General features: G+C 34.0%; 1 protein-coding gene across 1 annotated transcript; it reads right to left on the bottom strand.

The window, feature by feature from the left end:
- Window positions 1-1,842: 1,842 nt before the first annotated feature.
- On the bottom strand, window positions 1,843-20,976 carry LOC124540817 (proton-coupled amino acid transporter-like protein CG1139). Its single transcript, XM_047118538.1, has 9 exons — window positions 20,867-20,976; window positions 15,421-15,575; window positions 9,474-9,618; window positions 7,290-7,420; window positions 5,959-6,194; window positions 5,072-5,269; window positions 4,061-4,166; window positions 2,556-2,772; window positions 1,843-2,057 (listed from the first exon to the last, which is right to left on the bottom strand). The coding sequence occupies exons 1-9, from the start codon at window positions 20,885-20,887 to the stop codon at window positions 1,863-1,865; spliced, it is 1,404 nt and encodes a 467-aa protein (XP_046974494.1). The 5' UTR covers window positions 20,888-20,976; the 3' UTR covers window positions 1,843-1,862.
- Between the last annotated feature and the right edge of the window lie 553 nt (window positions 20,977-21,529).

The following is a 21,529-nucleotide window of genomic DNA, read 5'->3' as shown; positions in this document are numbered from 1 at the left end:
TAGTGTCCTAATTATAATAAAACGATGTTATTTATTCTAGTTCTAGTAATAAAATTTGAATTTAGAACGATTGTAATCTATATCATTGGATAGTTTTTTATACTTATGTGTGTTTGGGTGTTGTGTGAGGTAATTAAACGCTTCAATTTAAAACATCAGCTATATATACAGGTCAAGGTCATTTCGACGACCTGCGAGGTCCCGGGTTCGATTCCCGACCGAGTCGAAGTAGACTACCATTAAATTTCTATGTTGTCTTGGGTCGGGTGTTTATAGTACCGTCGTTACTTCTGATTTTCCATAACACAAGTGCTTAGGTACTTGCATTGGGATCAGAGTAGTGTATGTGATGTGGTCTCATGTTAGATTTATATGTAGACGGTACCTTTGAAATAATTGTGAGATTGAACGTTCAATATAAACTAAAACACTTCTTATTACTTTTTCTTAGAACTTGTCTTTCAATATATGCATGAAATAATATCAGTTAAATAAAGGATGAGGCAGACCTTATGTCAGGTTTCCTTGGGCTCAAGAATATAGCCATAAAAAGGGACTTATTTGAGCTTTTTACGGCCCAAGTGACGAGATCTTGTCCCTTTAAGGTTAATATACAATCTGTGCGCAGACCAATATATATTTTGTATGCTATTGTATGGGATGCATATGTACAGTCGGGGTAAGAAAAGGTTCGTCACCTTAAGATCTATTTTCGTGTCCTCAGTATGAGCGATAATCTGCTTTACCGATCGAGAATGACATATTGCGTCGCAATGATTTGATGTTTAAATTCAAAAGGTACTAAGAGTTTAAGACTTGATAAAGAAATTAATTTGAAAACTGACGAAGGTTTTCTTACTCTGACTGTACGTAATAGTTATGCCTCGAGTAAACTGGGTTCGTGGGTAGTTATGTAACTTCTCTTGTAATATTTCCTGTTTCAATCGTTTGTCATGAATATGACAAGGATGCAATATGATTTTTGATTAATGGTTTTTGTGGTAATCAAACCTCTTTGGAGATTGAATGTGAGTACAACGTTACGATGAAACACTAAATGTCTCATTTTAATAGTAAATACAGATTATTATTTTAAATATAAAAAGCGTTCTATATTTGAATTGATTCTTTTTAGGCATTGTTCCTCTGATTTAATTTACCTTTTCATTACATGTGACATTCGTTATTTAAAATTGGAATGATCCCACTTTAATTCTATGCGTCTCTGCCAGGTGTGAGAAAGATAGAATAATCATTACTAATGCAATGACGCCTTGAGTTTCAATTCGGCATCCCACTCTATAGTTCACTTTGCGTCCCTCGTGTGTGAAAGAGATAGAAATACAATGGTGATCATGTTAGAGGGAGAAAATGTAGCCTTGATTTAATTGTGTATGATTACTGTAAATAGTGATTTATTTCTATTGTAATAGAGTTCTATTTGTCATAATACACGAGAGATAATAATCAACGTTTGTTTTGAAATAAATTATTTGTTTGTAAATTTGTTATATTATTTAATTCCATTATACGAGTTTAATTCATTCTGTTTTTTTATATAAAATGCTTATGTTCTATATTTAAAATTAACGACTATTACATGATTACCAATTTAGAGTCAAATATTATGGATAAAATAAATAACTTAAATATAATACATGTTGTTATTAATTCAGGAATCAAGTTTTTATTTAATATGTGTATATACATTTTCCTAGCAAAGACATACAGCCTGCGTATATGTCGCAGCTAATTTGTTAATGTTAATTGGCCATTTAATGAAACGTCTTACCACATTCAAGCAAAGGTCTGAATTATACAGGCAATTCAGAATAAAAAAAATACATAAATATTAATTTTATTTACAAATTGACTATTAAACCTTTAACATTAGAATAAGTTCCAGCTACAAATAATAATATCCCCAACAAAATAACAAGGACGTTGACCCACAGACGCCACTTCCATTTACCTAGACCCGGACTCTCCCATATAACGAGCAGATCTATTAAAGCTGGGAATATGAAACCCATGTTTGATAAACAAAATGCACCCAACTGAAAAAAAAAAACAATAAATTAATTAATTGTTCGTATTACTAGATCGGAATATGTAGAAGTACCATAAAAGTTGTGAAACATTCACTTAATGTTAATATTAATGCAGTTATAAGATTTAGATATAAAAAAGTCATGTATGTCCTTCCTTGGGGTTTAATTTGTTTAACAACAAACTATCAAGTTTGGTTCAATATTTTAGCTGTCAAAGTGTGTCAGAGCATTATTTTTGCCTTTGTGTCGAATCCAAGAATGTTGGAAAAAGTCGCTTAAATGATATATATGGAATTAGATATAATCGTTTCAAATACAGGCCTTAGGTAATATTTTTATTTTAAAACAAACATTCAATGATTATTGGAAATCATATAACAATGTGAAAGAAATTAGTATATTAATGAATAAAAATTTCGGCTTTGAAACAATTCGTATTAATTATCTGAATGGCAGTGTTGCCACTACTAATATTAATTATTATAAATTAAATAATTAACTTACCAAACCCATTAAATTCCCAATATTAGGGAAGGCAATCGCAATAGCTGTTATCACGACGACGAATGTGGCTCTGTATATCCTTTCCCATAGCCAATGTTTACTTGGATCGTGTTTCTTGGACATGTAGAACCAGACCAGGTTGAAAGGTGCCCAGAAGTTCAGAGCGAACGTTATGAAGATCATCACGCCCATCAAACATTTGAGGATAGTTGGAAATCTGAGGAAAAACAAATAAAATTTAACTTATCTGTATTTATACTGTGGAATATTTTATTTATGTTATATTTAGCTCATAGAAAGAGTTTCGCGCGCTTGTTTTTTATGTTCTAATGATATTTCGGTTCTATAGGTTTATTTAATATGATTGAAATAAGTTTAGTGTCACATATTAGAGTTTAAAGCAGTAGTCCCACTAACTAAGTTACTCATCGTAAGTACAGGAAACATCACAGTAGCATGTATACGCGATCTCGTGATGCATCTCTGAGAGTTGGGGTGAGGTACCCCATATTTATTTTTTGTGTAAGAGTCAAGATGGCCCAGTGGTTAGAACGCGTGCATCTTAACCGATGATTGCGGGTTCAAACCCAGGCAAGCACCGCTGATTCATGTGCTTAATTTGTCTTTATAAATTATCTCGTACTCAGCGGTGAAGGAACACATCGTGAGGAAACCTGCATGTGAGAAATTTCAAAGAAATTCTGCCACATGTGTATTCCACCAACCCGCATTGGAACAGCGTGGTGGAATATGTTCCAAACCTTCTCGTCAAAGGGAGAGGAGGCCTTCAGCCCACCAGTGGGAATTTACAGGCTGTTGTTGTTGTGTATCCCGTTGTGATGTGGCGAACTAGGCGTTACAAGATCCGGCGAGTCCTACAACCCATCATTTATATACTAGAAACACATAAGGACGTTTTGCCAGTTGTCACTCGTAAAACTCTCTAATACAGTGCCATTTTATTGCCAGGCTGAAAACAAGAAGCTGGCGGCATTTTCGTGTTCTCTTGTCTCTGATTATTCGATCTCGTTAGACTATGAGAGAATATACGTAAACACACCAACAACAACAGCCTGTAAATTCCCACTGCTGGGCTAAAGGCTTCCTCTCCCTTTGAGGAGAAGGTTTGAAACATATTCCACCACGCTGTTCCAATGCGGGTTGGTGGAATACACATGTGGCAGAATTTCTATGAAATTTGTCACATGCAGGTTTCCTCACGATGTTTTCCTTCACCGCTGAGAACGAGATGAATTATAAAGTCAAATTAAGCACATGAATCAGCGGTGCTTGCCTGGGTTTGAACCCGCAATCATCGGTTAAGATGCACGCGTTCTAACCACTGGGCTATCACGACTCTAAAAAATAAACACACCAGCGCAATAATATTGTGATGTTACCACCCATACAGTAGGTAATCTCATAAGAGAATAAAATAATCATGTCCGATAGCTCAGGACAGGAGTCACCAAATGTTTAGATTGGTAAATAAAAAAATAACTCACGTTGTAGTGGGAAAGTTTAGCGTTACGGGTGATATAGAATTTTCTCCAAAACCCCAGTATCCAAAGAACCCTACTAACATTAGAAAAGAAACGACTACGGCCATTCCTGCAACAAATAAATAAATTATAGTGCACTGTACGTAAATAAATTGTGTTTAGGTACAATCTGCTGTTAGCAGCTGTTGTTTATAGACCAATGATTGGTCTTGAATGAAGGTGCACGTGTTGGTTTTATTCCGTGCAATGATCTAAATTGATGCGTTCCTTGTGCTTGACATAACACTTGAGTAACACTAAATACAAACTAAGCTTTATAAATAGGCATAGAAAAGAGTATCATATATGGTATTTAGTGAGATTAAATACTATTATAATATGATTTTTTGGTATTAAGTATTTTTTTTATATAGATGGTATGATGAAATGTTTCTTCCGCACAAAACGTTGGGCACAATTGACTATTCCCTAATATTAATAGATAATAGTGTTTTGGTCCTTAATGAATTTATAAAAATAAAATTGAATCAAGTTTAAGTATAAATCATCGAGGATTTTAATTACATTTCAGTACACAAACAACATAATGGAGACGGAGCTATTGACTTGATCATATCTAAAGCGTTCAAAAGGAAAATTTGGTATTTTTATGTTATCATTGTTGACAAAGTTGTAAGTTGTATTACATTTAAGTTATCACCAGAAGTCTACTGTTACTTTTTTCATTAGGATGCATTACAAAAAAAGTAAGTAAGTCCTTTTTTTAGGAATTGATCTGGAAAGATAGTGCTGAGTTTTTAATGTAAGCATTTGACCTATTATGTTTTTATATTTACCATTGAAGAACAACATTGAAAAGAAATATGCACGCACCAGAACTGACTAAGGCGCTTATCTATCCACCAAGTAGCAGTGAACCAATGTGATGAAATTGGCGTCGTGACAGAGCAAAAACTACGTGCTGTTTTATTTACATATTTTATTAATAAATTATATAAGCAATAGAAAACATACCGGAACATAATATTAATGGGAACTTTGTTGGGTCTTTCATGTTATTCTCAATCGGTAGAGAAACTCCAACGCCCTCCATACTGAAGATAACGATACCGCAGAATTCAAAGAACCCAATCGTGTCCTTCCACGCTGGCACTGAAGACAATGGTGGTGCATTTTGGTAGCCATAAACCACGGTCGCGACAACGCAGGCCACTGAAAAATCAATAATGATAGAATTAACTTTTGAAATCAACAAGCTTCAACAATCAACAGCTTTGGACGTTTTTTCCTTTTAACAATTTATGGTAATTATGTCATTTCATCTAGTTTTATATAAAAAAAGTATATGTAAAGCGTACACAGATGTACCGACAGAGTAAGAATACCTTCGTCAGTTTTCAAATTCATTCCTTTATCAAGTCTTTAACTATCATATCATTGCAACGCAATATGTCATTCTCAATCGGTAAAGCAGATTATCGCTCATACTGAGCACACGAAAATATATCTTAAGGCGACGAACCTTTTCTTATCCCGACTACAGTTAATATTGTCATATTGATCATAGCTAAACTAATATTATACATGAGAAAGTGACTTTTAATATTTTTATGGTCTCACATCATAAATACTGAATCGATCTTCATGAAATCGTACGGATTCATCACAGAAAACAGAATAGGACAAGCACCTAATTATCCACTCACGGCTTCATCTGTTTGGTTAACCAAAAACATGAAGTCTTGGGCAGATACTACGATATTAAAAAAGCGGTGGTATAGCTTTGTACGAACCTCATATATTATGAGTACTCTTTCTATTTCTGGTTCTCGAGACCTAACGATCAACGATACATTTTAAATAAAGATACATGTGATTAATAGCTTTGAAACTATATTTACCAATAAACGCATCCGCCAATAAAGAAAATGGTGCCAAATACTTCAGCGTTGTTATCATGCAGAGAAGTAGTACTGGAACGAGCAGAGTCAAGATGTAGAGTCTCAGTATGTTCTGGTCACCAACGGGCACGTCTGTTGTACTTTCCACGACCTCTTTGATGGTCTTCGCTATTATTATCTGGTACACGCAGCAAGCGCCGAAGAGATCGATGCATATCGTTAAATCCACTGCGTATCTAGTTAAAAATATTTAAAAGTTATTCGACTATAACTTAGTCATCACGTACTATTTCAAAATTCTGTATCTGATATTGCATTTTATATTGGAGTTGTAGAGCAAAAAAGCTTAATTAAAAGTAGAACAACTCGCTCTATTGCTTTCTACTAGGACAGGAGAGCTGGTTCGTTTTTTAAGTGTGAACTTCTACAGCCGCGTTGGGTACTTTTTGGTACAGGAAAACCTTATAGTTTTGTATCACCGACATGCTCGTGATAGGCGCATGCACGGCGGCCGTTTGCTACGAGCGTTGGACGCTCTTTTGGCCAGAGAATCGAAATTGTAATTCAATAAGAAAATGCTGAAATCATTCCTGCCACATCATGCCACGCGGTCAAGATTTATGCAGTAACTTTTTTCATTTCATATTTATATATATTTAAGGACTTAAAGTTAATGATGTAATGTAAATTAATTAATCATGAAGAATTGTTATGTTTGCATTCAATTGAAATAATTACACGTAGATTAGATTAGTGATAACGAATATTGTTGCATATATCTTTATGTCGGTCTTGGTACGTATACTCATTCCACCTTGGGATCTTTAGTTGGTACTGTAGTGTATTTTGAGCATCAATATAATTAAATAAATAACAGTTAGAAACATAGATACAGTTAAAATTTTTCAGGAAAGTGAATAAATCTGCCTGGGAATCTCCTTTTCTATAATTAAGAACATAAAAAAATAACTCACAATTATCCTCGTCGCCCCCTGGAATGTTCACATATATACTTGTAAGATCGTTTTACAAGTTACATATAAATATATTTAAATATCCACTCTCCGTGCACACACAACGCCTTCACCCGCGCCCAAATCATATTTTTTATATCCCCGCGCTTTCTTTGTTATTATTATGTGTGTCACTCGAGAGGACAGATACATAAATACACAGATAATATACATATAAGTCCAATAATATTTATTATATTATTACAGATCTGTGTACACTACAGGTACGATCCAGTTTCTTCAAATATTATATCCACTCTGTTATATATAAAGAACTGTTGAGTGTATGTTCACCAAGATAGTCATAACACGAATTACCTGAACCATTTACTGTACTTCTTCAGACTAGGAAACGGTCCAACTTCTAGAGAAGCCTCTGCGAGATCTGGATATGACATCTGTGGTAGATGCAGCCTTTTGTATAGCGTCTGAGCTGACTTTACGAGTAACTAGGGAACAAAAAGACGGAGAATTATTTGTAGCGTCAATATCACTAAATCCCGGTTTTTGGGTTTTTGTCGTCCCTACTTCTAACACACATTTAGCTTAAAAGTAAATAGGAATATTATTAGTAACTCTGTAATTGAATTGAGGAAATATTACTATTTTTTTTAAATGTTAATTACTCATTGCCATCGATGTATAGATACATATATATGTAAATATGTATCTATATTTATATAGGCAACGAAAGGCGTCTCGGTAGGTTTGAAGAAAGCTGCTTACGCTTTATTAAAAGAAAATGTTAATTTGTTTTATTGCGTCTTGTTCCCAAAAAAATCTCAAGATTTCGATAAAATCAAAATTGCTTTCCTTCACCATGGAGACAAAGATACACGTATAGGATATTTACAGCGAAACACTTACTCATTAATCAAGAAATCATGTGGATTTCTCATAGGGTGTAGACATTCGTTAAGGAATAATTTTACCAAACTCCATTCCTAAAGAGCTCACATGGGGTTTGAAAGTTTGTGTCTTATAAATTTTGCATGGGTAAAGCCACAGGATCAGCTAGTTATATATAAAATCCAAGATGGATCGTATCACTATTCCTTAAAGAGCTATTAATTCGGAGAATATAAAAATAGGAAATTTCATTGTTGATATCAAACAAACATATTTATCATGTTTTGTAAATTGGATTGTATATCTATACAGTTAGCCATTTACACATGAAAATTTCACACGTAATTTACAAGTGTATTCACACACACACACACACGCAGAGAGAGAGAGACACACACGCTCGCGCGCTCTGCCATTAACTATTATATATATTTTTGTAATTCTTAGCTTGTTTCATCTTATAACTTTGAATAAAGGGATGAGTGTGTTGAGGAAGAGCGACTTCTTCTGGCACGGGAGCTCATGTCACTCAAAAGAGGAAGTCAACTTTGAGATGTTATGGTACTGTCTTGGTTATTGATGAAATAAACATTTATTATTATTATCATATTTGTTCGATAAACATCTCCAATTCATTTGTTATTAAATCACTTCTAGTTTGATAACTAAAGAAGTGCTCCGAAGTGTTTACATGATTTGTATGAGAAAATCTCATAACATAAATATATAATTTTAGTTTAGATAATATCACATCGAGAAATATAGCAAGATTATTTTATGAGAAAAAATAACATAACTTCTTATAATAGCAGTGGTAATAAATATTTGTATTTGAACTAAAAATAATACTTTATTTCATAGTACGTTTATGGAACAAGATTCGAAATTTAAATATAGACGACGAAGAAGGATTTAATTAATTAAAATGTATCCTTTTTGCAAAGCTATTCAAATATTTCCGCCTATGTTACATAGAGAAGATTACTTTCGCTGATCTTAATCAAAATATAAATACACTTTATACAATCACTTGTGAATCATCATTTAACAATTGATTGAAGCTTACACCGGTTCGGAAAGTAAACTCTACCGAGAAAAACCGGCAAGAAACTCAGTAGTTATTCTTTTTTCAACATTTAAAAAATAAAAGTCAAGTTAGTTAAATACAATTATTTAAATTAATATATCCTGCTTGGAAGTCAACAGGTATTAACTCAACGCTTTTTTTATCATAAACATTAATTAGAAATATGAAGCTTATTAAGGGGATTATTAATTTGTTTGTTTGTGCGTTTTTACTTTTTTATTTCTTATCACAGAACTTATTCAAGAACGAATTTTGGGAAACAGCAATACTTAGTATTGTTACTTTACGATTTGAAGGACGAGTAACTACAGTTACAAGGGACATAGCATCTTAGTTCCTAAGGTTGGTTGAGTTTGGCGTGTTAAGGAAGGGGTTAATATTTCTAACAGCGCCAAAGTCTATGGGTGGTAGTGACAACTTACCATCTGAATAGCCATTGACCCGTCCACCTATGTATATTACATAAAATAAATAAAAATTCTACACCTTCCTGAAACTTCAAACTTTTTTATTATTTTCATTTTAAAATGATTGGCATTCTTACCAATGAATATGAACCTACTTACATTTACACAGTATGCGATATAGACTCCAAATATAATAGTGATAAATAACGATGTCCAAATGCCACACTTCATGTATGCTTCGTGTATGCCGAGTATGCCACCCCCCAGGCAGCCCTTTATTAAATGTCCAGTTGACTCTAACGTGCTGTAATAGAAAACAAATATTCATTTATTATAGAATCATTATTATAAAGTATAAAACAAAGTCGCCTACCGCTGTCTGTCACTATGTATCCTTAGATATTTAAAATTACACAACGGATGTTGATGAGATAACATGAGATTGATTCAAGAGGAAAGTTTATATGTATAATACATGCACAATATAGTAGAGAGATACTGATTATTTTAGAAGTTTCTAAAGTAATATTGTAAATAGACCCATATTTTTCGCGTTTACATTGCAAATACTGGCGAACCCTACGAGATAGATCTAAATAAATGTATCAAAAAAGTCCGGGATGGTATAACTCTTCTTACCTATAATAAACAAATTTTATTCATTTCCTTTTAAGATAAGTAATGGTTTATTTTCGAAGCGATTTTAAGTGTTAGTCCTTATACGTATTATATATTTAATACGGCCCTGTACAGCATGTAGTTTAAATGAATATTTTCGGAGATATAACAGAATTCAAATGCAAGGACATAGCGATTTGTATTATCTAATGGCAAAAATGTTTAATTATTATATTATAATACATGGTGACGATGTAGATGAACACGTATAAGATGAGTTGAATTGCATTAAAGAAAATTGTATAAATGTCGAGATGGCCCAGAAGTTAGAACGCGTGCATCTTAACACGTTAGTCGCCATGTCGGACAATGGTGACCGCCAGTAAATGTTTCATTCGGGCCGCGTCGGACAATGGTGACCGACACGACACCCCTTACTTCAACTGACCGCTGAGGGCCGGCGGTCTCGTATACGCTACATTTCGGCATACGAAGTGACCCGCGCGGCCTAGTACTATAGTAAAAATAGAGTAGCAACCGAACTTAAGTGAAAATTTGGAAAGATGGAGTAAAAAATTAAATTACTTGAATCTTTCTATGGCGTAAAACGAAGCTGTTTTCCACGACTGTCTGTTTCTTCCCTAGTTTCTAAATTATTAAACGGATTTTGATGCGGTTTTTACTATTTGAAAGTGTAATAAATGGAAAAGGTAGCATACAAAATATTCCACTGCCGGGCATGGAACTCGCATCTAGAGGGAAGCTACAGACACTGGTAATTGAACAGGTAAAAAAAAAGTCCTGCACTCATTTGTTTATTGTAATAATAGTTTAATGTTAATGTTTATCAGACAATTGGTAATTTTTATATAAAAAAGGAATTAAAGTAAAAAAAAAACAAAATGAAATTTTTAACTTAGCGATGTTGAATGTTGAAACAATCCAGACATAAATGCGGTTCCCCGGGGCAGCTTGGGCAGTAGGTTACAACTTTTTTTGTTCTGTTGCGTGCTGTTTGCCTGCCAAGAGTTTCCACATTCTTCTTGTAACATCCAAGGCAATTTCTTCGGACCTGTTTGGCCTTGCCTTCTTTGGACAAAAGTCGATGCTTTTGTCGGGACGGCCGTGATGCAGTGGTCTGATTTTCTTTATTTGAAGTCATCAAATGATGAACTAACGCCTTCCGAAATTGGACTATAGAAATGTTTTGATTTGTCGTTTGTTTGTACAGTACCAAAGCGTTTACGACAGCTGTATTGAGAAGTAATTCGAATGCTAACTTTCGGTACCACTTTACTGTCTTTCGAAGTGGAGTGGAGTAAGCAGACATTTGGTCCGACAAATCCACGGCTGATTTAGCCTCGTTGTAATCCAGTATCATCTTAGGTTTTCTTTTTTGAACACCTCGTTTATTCGTCGTAACTCGAAAATTATCTGTGTGCTTTGTCGATAGCAACAACACTTCTCTCTTATCCCGCCATTTCATTACCGTTATTCCTTTTTCATTTTCACGGGCAATGTGTTCTCCTATCTTTAGCTTCTTCTGAGTAACATCTTTCGGTAGCCTCTTTCTATTTTTTCGAACCGTCCCAACCAAATGAGTATCAGCTTCTAATAGTTTTTCAGCTAATTCCACACTTGTATACCAGTTATCTGTGTACATAGTATGACCCTTGTGAAACAATTCTTTGCAAAGATTTAGTACAACATTCGTTGGCGTTGTATTTGAAGTATCCAGTTGCTTGCCAGCATAAACCTCCAGCTTATATGTATACCCAGGGATTGTACATAGCTTAAAAACTTTTACTCCATATTTATGTCGTTTTTGTTTTAGGTATTGCCTGAATATAATACGCCCACGGAACGGCACTAAGCTTTCATCAACGCATAGCGACTCATTAGGAGTGAAATGAGTTTCAAAATTTTTATTGAGGGTACTTATTAGTTCGCTTATCTTATATAGACGATGACCTCTTCTAGCCTCTTCGTTGTTGGCAAAATGGAGCATACGGAGAAGCAGCTCGAACCTATTACGACTCATTGCATTTTTAACATACTTTTGTTCGAACATCGGGTCATTCGACCAATATAGCGCCATAGATGGTAGCTTCACCATTCCCATGTATATAATAATGCCAAATAACTTTTTAATCTCTTCAACATCCGTGGATTTCCACATGTGCAGTCTAGAACCAGGCTTTAAACCCCCTTTTGAAATTGTTTGTTGAGCAAAAAGATTAGTTTGATGTGCAATATATTCAAAAATACTGTCAGGTACCATTAGAGTATAAAAGTCTTCAGGGTTTGCATTATGCATCGAGTACCTTAACTGAAATGGTCTCAAACCAGGAGCTTCTGTGTAAGGAATGATTCTTGGTTGGTTACCTGTTGTGATTGACCAATTACTTGAAGCTGTAGCCCCGTCTGATGACGGCCTTACAAACGAGTCCTCCGCATCAGATTCTGATTCCGACAAAATTCGACGTCTTTTTCTTTTTCTTTGTGTATCCAAAAGTAAGTCATCCGAATATTCACTTGAGGAATCATGTTCCTGATTACACTGTGATTCACCTTGAAGTGCGAATTGTGTCTCGATGTTTTCGATTTCCAATAAATCGTCTTGTTGTAACACAAAGTCATCAGAAAACATTATTGCATGTTATTAATACACAAATACCGTTATTTGCATAAATAATTAAGTAAACAATAGTCAAAACACGATATAATGACCTTCACCTAGACCAATTACCGGTAAACTAAAAAATTTGAAGAAAGCGTCAGTGATTCGTCAAACGTGGCTCGCGCGACGAAATGGGGCGGGGCATCGAGTGTCCGCCGGAGTGACCCGCGTGGCGTAAATGAAATAATAATTACATTCAGGCCATGTCGGGCTCATGTGACCGCCAGTTGTAAATAACGACTTATATACAAGGTAATGTCATGTATATGAAGCCATTACCTATTTTTTGCCCTCCTAAGGCGAAACAAACTAAAAAACAAGGTTACATTTTTTTGAAATTTTCCAATTTCGTCCATGGCAGCTAACGTGTTAACCGATGATTGCGGGTAAACCAGGCAAGCACCGATGATTCATGTGCTTAATTTGTCTTTATAATTCATCTCGTGTTCAGCGAAAACATCGTGAGGAAACCTGCATGTGAAAAATTTCATAGAAATTCTGCCACATGTGTATTCCACCAACCCGCATAAATTTCCCACTGCTGGGCTAAGACCTCTTCCATTAAGGAGAGGCTTTGGAACATATTCCACCAACCCGCATTGGAACATTTGGACATCGTGGTGGAATATGGTCCAAACCTTCTCCTCAAAGGGAGAGGAGGCCTTTAGCCCAGCAGTGGGAATTTACAGGCTGTTGTTGTTGTATAAATGTGATTACAATCTAACTAGTATTTATGATATTATTACATATTAAAAATTAATGACTAGGAAATCCAAATACCTACGTGCACAAATTTTATACGCCGTTTTACTAGTTGTCATCAGCCGTTTCGCAGAAAATATCCTGATTTATTCACCGACATACCTGTCTTAAATGTATAATATTTAGCCCTTCGTCTAAAGAATGTGTGAGTGTATAAAAGTGAATACGTCGAAAAGTGGCGTTTGTTCCCTTCTTTCAATTGGTGGTCCAATTACTCCTTACTACATCAGCTATCCGCTAGTGAAAGTCCTGTCAAAATTGGCCCAGCCATTCCAGTGATGAACAGGAGCAAATAGACAGCCAGAAAAAAATTGTAAAAAAAATATTTTGATATAATATGTACCTACATATTATATCAAAATATTGCAATGCATGTATATACATACATGCATTTAGTAAAAAGCGGTTATTTTAATATTACAAACAGACACTCCAATTTTATTATATGTATAGATGAATTCGCTAATCAAAAGTCAAAGTCAAAAACCTTTATTCAAAATGGAAGTGTTTATACTATCTTATTAATAGTCGAAAATCTATCACCGGTTCGGAATAGAATACCGCAGACCTGAAAAGAACCGGCGAAAGAAACTCAGCGGGATCTATTTGTTTATATATTAATATCAATTTACAATATACAATAATAAACATATTTTTGTTATTTGACAGCCTGGAGACGATCATCTCATTACCAAGGTGTGCAGTCAAGTAGAAAATCATTAGTGCTGTAATATCCTTTAGCACACAAGCGCTCTTTAACGATTCTTTTGAATTTTATAATTGAATATTATTGAACGTTTTCTGGGATCCTGTTGTAAAAACGTATACATTGCCCCAAAAAAGAGTTACTAACCCTATGTAATCGGGTACTAGACGTAACAAGTTTATTCTTCTTCCTAGTATTAATGGAATGTACGTCACAATTTTTGGGAAAATCATTTATGTTTTTGCGTACATACATAACATTATCAAAAACAAAATGAGGTTATAGATTTGATTCTTGAATTTGTTTACTTGAAACAAGGAAATGCATCAAGATAACTTGTTATAACAACAAAATTAAATCTATCGAACAGGAAAAATAAATGCATACTATAAAATATTCGTATCGTCATGACCTTAAAAATTTGATCAAACCAATTTAAATTTGGAAATAATTTGTACTATCTGAATGTCTGTTGCTCTTACATGGTCAAACTACTGAACCAAATTTGATGCTATTTGTCATAACAACAACAACAGCCTGTAAATTACCCACTGCTGGGCTAAGGCCTCCTGTCTTTTGAGGAGAAGTTTTAGAACATGTTCCACCAAACTGTTGCAATGCGGTTTGGTGGAATACATACATATGTAGCAGAATTTCTATGAAATTAGACATATATAGGTTTTACGATGTTTTCCTTCACCGCCGAGCCAGAGATGAATTATAAGTACAAATTAAGGACATGAATATTCAGTGGTGCTTGCCTGGGTTTAAATCCAAACATCTGTTAAGATGCACGCGTTCTAACCACTGTGCCATCTCATTTGCCATATAGCAAGAATACTCTACTAGGAAGGCTACATTTTTATATCTTACTGTAGAATGCGAAGCCACGAATGACAGTTAATAATTAATAATGAATGATGCGATGATATTCTTGCATGGCCTAGCAGAAGAACTATTAAACTATTATATATAAAACAAATATCAATATATTACACGCTAAGAAAGACAACAACAAAAGCAATGCGTGTTTTTATTTTAAAAATTGTATGATTTATTTGAACATCTCCTTCCATGATATATGTTATACAGAGCTAAAATTTTTGAAGACAGGTTATTACATATACATATACAGCCTTATCACTAAACATTTTAAAATAATAATTAATATAGGTAGTATTCAAGGTGATACATCTCTATAGGTGCATTGAATAGTTTACATAATTGAAATCAATTGATAAAAAATGATATAAATATACCATCACGACATAGTACCACCAAGTTGCAAGGGTCCTTCAATATACTTAAATTTGAATGATATAATACGAAATTATACTAACTTTGTTGGTTTCGCGATCTGTCTGTGGGCAACGAAATCGTAAGGCTCTTTCTCTGAATGGAGCACAAATCTTCGTCTTGTTCCGTCATCTGGGGGAGGCTGTGGAGGCGGTTTGGATGCTGGATCAAATTCGATCTGAGTATGTGTCTCGGATAACTGAAAAAATAATTATTAAAAATAGAATAAAAAATACCCAGCTGTATTTATTATCACGAGTTGTCGCCCTTGTTTGGAGGGTCGGTTCTAATAATAGGCAAAAAAATAAAAGTTTTTTTCATAATAAAAAATAACCTTAGAATTTAAATTTAATTGTTTTTGACGGTATTTTGGCAGTTAAAGTGGAACAAAATAATATTATACATATTATATATATAATATTTAAACTCACTTTGTTACACCCCTCCCCACACACACAGTGTTGGAATTTAATAATATTCAAGGTAGATTTTTTTTTATTTTATGGAATAGGTTTGCGGACGAGGATATGAGCCATGATGGTAAGTGGTCATCATCACCCATAGACAATGACGCTGTAAGAAATATTAGCTATTCCTTACATCGTCAATGCGCCACCAACCTTGGGAACTAAGATATAGTCCCTTGTGCCTGTAGTTACATTGGCTCACTCACCCTTCAAATCGGAACACAACAATACTGCGTATTGTTGTTTAGCGGTAGAATATCTGATGAGTGGGTGGTACCTACCCAGGCGGGCTTGCGCAAAGCCCTACCACCAAGTGTAGACATTGAATAGTATATTTGTTCAGATTATAAAATTAATTAGAGAGCGCGGCATTATAATGAATGCAAAAAAACAAATTCAGAATAACAAAAAGCAGATGTTTCTCGTAATTCGCATATTGTTAAAAAATCATAGTCAAAGACGTCGACGTTCGTCTGACGTATTCACAAAAAGTCGTTTCCTTCTATCGATTGTATTCGCTTTTATCGTTATGCTACCTTTGTCTCGATCACGATTAAATACATTGTAATAAATAATTATTGCTATTACTATGGATTATTATGAATACATTGTGCATTTTATTTGTGAATTTTATGTTGATATTTAAATGTTTATGTCGGATTTTTATTTCATTTATAATGTTATTGTTGTAGCCTAAGTTACTCCTTATTACATCATCTATCTGCTAGTGAAAGTTCTGCCAAAATTGATCCAACCGTTCCAGAGACAAGCGGGAACAAATAATCAGAGAGACAAAGTTTTAAAAAATGACCAAAGAGCGATGGATGGATTGTGTGAAAGATGATATGGTTAGAAAGAATGTTACTTGGGAGATGACGTCAGACAGAGAAGTATGGAAGAAGGAGACATGCTGCGCCGACTCCAAGTAAAATTGGCATAAGGGTAGGAGGATGATGATAAGGAAACTAATCTTTCTTTTGGCAGCCTGAAAAACAGGTTACTTTTTTATGAAATAGGTTGACGGACGAGCATATGGGCCACCTGATGGTAAGTGGTCACCATCACCCATAGACAATGACGCTGTAAGAAATATTAACTATTCCTTAAATCGTCAATGCGCCACCAACCTTGGGAACTAAGATGCTATGTCCCTTGTACCTGTAGATACACTGGCTCACTCAACCTGCAAACCGGAACACAACAATACTGCGTACTATTGTTTAGCGGTAGAATATCTGATGAATGGGTGTTACCTACCCCGGCGGGCTTGCACAAAGCATTACCACCAAGAAGCTACTTGATGACATACCATCAAGTAATTAATTGATGGCCACCATCGCCTAATAACAGTGATGCAGTGAGATATTATGTTTTCCAACCGAATTACAACAGTACTGGTACTGTTTGGTGGAAGATTATAAGTACCTACCCAAATGAGCTTGGACAAATTCCAAAGTGAATGTATCTTTATACGGAACCATTTCGCTTCATTATCAAACACATAGAACGTTTTTTCATTCAGAACAATGAGTTATACGTTGTTTTTATCTATATATTATGTATTTAATGATTACAAGCAGAAAATATTATTTATTTTTAACGTGTAATTAAAGATCTCGGTTATATCAATAAGATAAAATGATTATGATTGTTTACAAGGGTAATCTAACTGCGTAGGAAATGGCAGTTAATATTAAATTCAATTGAAATTTTAAGGATGCTTTTCTAAACACGTTTGTATTTAGTTTATGAAATTAATTAATGTGAACATAGCAACGATCTGCAGAATTGAAACGTCCTCTTAGACATAAAACCTCTACCCTTAGGGCATGGATAGGATTAAAATAATTACTTATAGTTTATTTGTTATAGATTATGTACAGGGGGTAAGAAAAGGTTCGTCACCTTAAGATCTATTTTCGCGTGCTCAGTATGAGCGATAATCTGCTTTACCGATCGAGAATGACATATTGCGTCGCAATGATTTGATGTTTAGATTCAAAAGGGACTAAGAGTTTAAGACTTGATAAGGGAATTAATTTGAAAAGTAACGAAGGTTTTCTTAATATGACTGTACATATATATTATTTTAAAATATAAATAAAAAATGTCAGTGTGGGCCACGTCTTCTGACCAACTTGAAGTCCAACAAAAATCTGCTGATGTTCAGTAAAAATATAAAATAAAAACGCCAAAATGTATAAAAGTATAATGTAAAAAATTACGGGCAAATGCATTGATATTCTAATAAACAGATATGTTATACCCATACTAAACAACAGAAAAAAGAGTGCCGCGCCGGGGACCGTTTATTTTACATTTCGTTACAAGTAAAAAGGATAGCTTGATAAAAACAATAAGTAAAAGGGATAACTATGTTTTAATTACGCAAAACGTATTACTACATAATTATGATGTATTATAACGTATTACGTGGCATAATTATGATGAAAACGACTAAAGGCAAACGTCCCAATTAGGACGTTTTCTAGTCTTCACTTTTTGCGCGTTAATGACATATCTGTTTACTAGAAAATCATTGTTCAAATGTGAGCCCGTGGTTTGAAATTAAATAGAAAAACTCTGTCCTTATAATATTGGAATACTTTGTCAGACTCTTTTATGGTACCCCATGTTTTTTTCTGAATGAATGATTTTATTACAAGACCCGAACGCAGAAATCATCTTTTTTTTATTTCGTCGACTTTCTTTTGTTACTTCTCATCCTGATTTTGAGCAATTATAGCTGGTTCTTTGACTGACAATTTGTAAGTATAATGCTACTATGTTAAAAAGGTTAGCAATGTTATATGTAGCTGGTTTAGTTTTAGGTTACAATATTATGTAGCATCGTTATCTGAGTTGTATTTGTAATTTATATTGTGTATGTATTTTTATGTTTTAATGGTTTTTGCTTAGTATATTTAGTGCAGGCATGTTTGGTCATCTCTATTTCTAAGCAACACTGCTTAGTATATATATTAATATATAGTATTGTATTCTAAGAAAACTGAGGGCACAGGGATATACCATCTAATTGCCAAGGTTGGTGGCGCATTCGCAATATGCAGGAGTTATATTATACAGTATAGGAAGTACTGATCACTTACTATAAGTTGCCTATGTTGCTTGTCCGTTTGCCTATATAGTTAAAATTTTGATGGATTTTTTATTTATTTAAGGAAGATGTAAAATTGGCCCTTCGTATGTTCTTCATTATTCATTTAAATCTTTGTATTGCTGATTGTCAGAAGAAAAATAGCGAGAGGTCAACAACCCAGCGAGTCTTTACGTCTAATAAACATGAGGTTTTTTTTATAACAACATCAACTGCTCCGCTTATTAGATAAGATTTTTGCACGTTTTGATACATTATCATTGTTCATTTAGTCAAATGAACAACTCTACAAATGTTCAACTGCTGGGCTAAGGTTTTGTCTCCTTTATAAGAAGAACGCGTTACGCGTTTGAACAAGTGAAGGGGCGTCGGTGTATATGGAACTCACCGGTACCCGAGAAGATTAGTACGGTCCAGTACACCGGAATATTCCACTAAAATCAGTACAGTTTCCGTCTCTTCGGAGATCATGATTTTTAGTGGATTTTCGCACACAATTGTGACATGATTTCCTTCCGAAGTTATCGGAGTTTTGGAGTCATATAAACTTGGTATTTCTACCATCACTTTTCCTCATACTGTTTTCTCTCACAGCGGAGCACGAGGTCGTATAACTATCACACTTAATTTCTTGGTCTGTACACACTATATATACACTATTTATATTTATATAAAATATATCTAAATAGCATAAGTGTCAAACTAAATAACGACCCGCTTGAGTATCTTTTGCTGGTTTTCTCAATTTAGGGCATTTTTTTGAACTGGTGAACTACCACCATTGAATGAAAAGTAAGTATAATGTTTTATTGAATAAAGGACTTTAAGTATCAGTAGTGGATTCTATGACAAAGGTATTTTAAAAATGACAATTTTACTTATGCTTATATGTATGCCTAGATATTAAGGCCATGAGAAATATGTGGTGCTCGTCTGAGTTCCAACCCGCAATTACTGATAATGGCATACGTGTTCGGATTATTATTTGGCTCATAAGGAGTTTGTAATAAATTTAGCTGTTTATTACTTTCTGTAAAACCTTTTTTATAACATTTTGTGCTTATTTTGAAGTCGTTTTTTTATTTATGTTAAGGGTTACATATAAAATTTTAAAAATATATTTCGGTCAATCCGTCGGTTTTTTAATGTCAGATTATATTATTATGAATGCCGAAAAATGTCGCATGTACAAATAAAATTCCTGTATTAGTGTGTTTTATTCATAATATTTAGATATTCTTTTAATATTACACTATGAATTATTTAGCAGGAAAAATAATATAATTAATGTATATATTTGGTAACGCCATCGCATAAGAAATGCGAAAGGATTCTTTAAAACAATTTAAAAAAAAACCCTTATATAGGTACACATATTGATGATGTTAGTATCAAATATTTTATAATGAGACAAAAATCTATCGTCCCCCTCAAAAGTACATACGACAATTAAAAGTAATAGTGCAGTGATTCCCAAAGTGGTCCAGGTTCCACGCGAGACATAATGGGGGACGTAGGCGTGAATAAAAAATGGGGGTTCATAAGATGTTAATGGGGATTCACGAAAATTTATCTGCTTTTGATAGTAAAGAGCAAAAATGTAAGCATAGTTATATTACCTGATAATTTTTTTCTTGTAATTCTATTATTTTAATAAGTATAGTGTTAGAAAATGTACAATTTTTCGTTTTTAGTTTACCTATCGGAATATAGGGACAGAACTCAGAAGCGACACAATTTTAATTTTTTGGCGACTTTAAGAATGTGGTAGAAATGTAGCAGCAAGGGTCCACCGAAACCAATAAAATTTTGAAAGTGATCCACTAGAAAAATAAGTTTGAGAACTACTGAGTTAGTGTTTAAACAATGGTGAACTTCGAAATAATAATAAAGATTCAAACTCACGTGATTCGAATTCATTTCCATAATTACAGCAACAATAAAAACCAGATTTATTCACAAACACTATGAAACGACTTCGAACGTGAAGAGGCGACATTTGTATCAATTATAAAGATGCTCAAGCAGCCTTCGCTGTCCTTGTAATGTACAGTGGAAAGCAAAAAAGCCTATAATTAAATTTGTTAAATATATATATATATATATATATATATATATATATATATAAGAGTTTTTCTGATATTCTTTTTTTATGAGAACGACACAGTTAATCAAATACAATTTAGTTTATCTGTAAGAAGATATACTACATATGATGATATTATTGACAACTATCTGAGCCCGCAACATAGCTAAGTTACTCCTCATTATATCAGTTATTTGCCAGTGAAAGTCCCGTCAAAATCGGTCCAGCCGTTCCAGAGATTAGCCGGAACAAACAGACAGACAGACAAACAAAAAATGATATTTTGGTATATGTACCTTACATACATATGCATTGAGTAAAAGAGGGCTATTTATATTACAAACAGACATTCAAATTTTATTATATGTATAGATGTCTGTTCCTATATTTCAAGATACTTTAATTTTCACCAACACGAGATGCTTCTTGCTTATTTATTTTCATAGCTAACAAAATTTGTTTGTCATGTCACAGAAAACCTA

This window comes from Vanessa cardui, chromosome 26, assembly GCF_905220365.1.
Source record: "Vanessa cardui chromosome 26, ilVanCard2.1, whole genome shotgun sequence".
NCBI classification, from domain to species: domain Eukaryota; kingdom Metazoa; phylum Arthropoda; class Insecta; order Lepidoptera; family Nymphalidae; genus Vanessa; species Vanessa cardui.
Note: the sequence above shows the minus strand (reverse complement) of the source record. Positions and strands in the feature narration are given on the sequence as shown.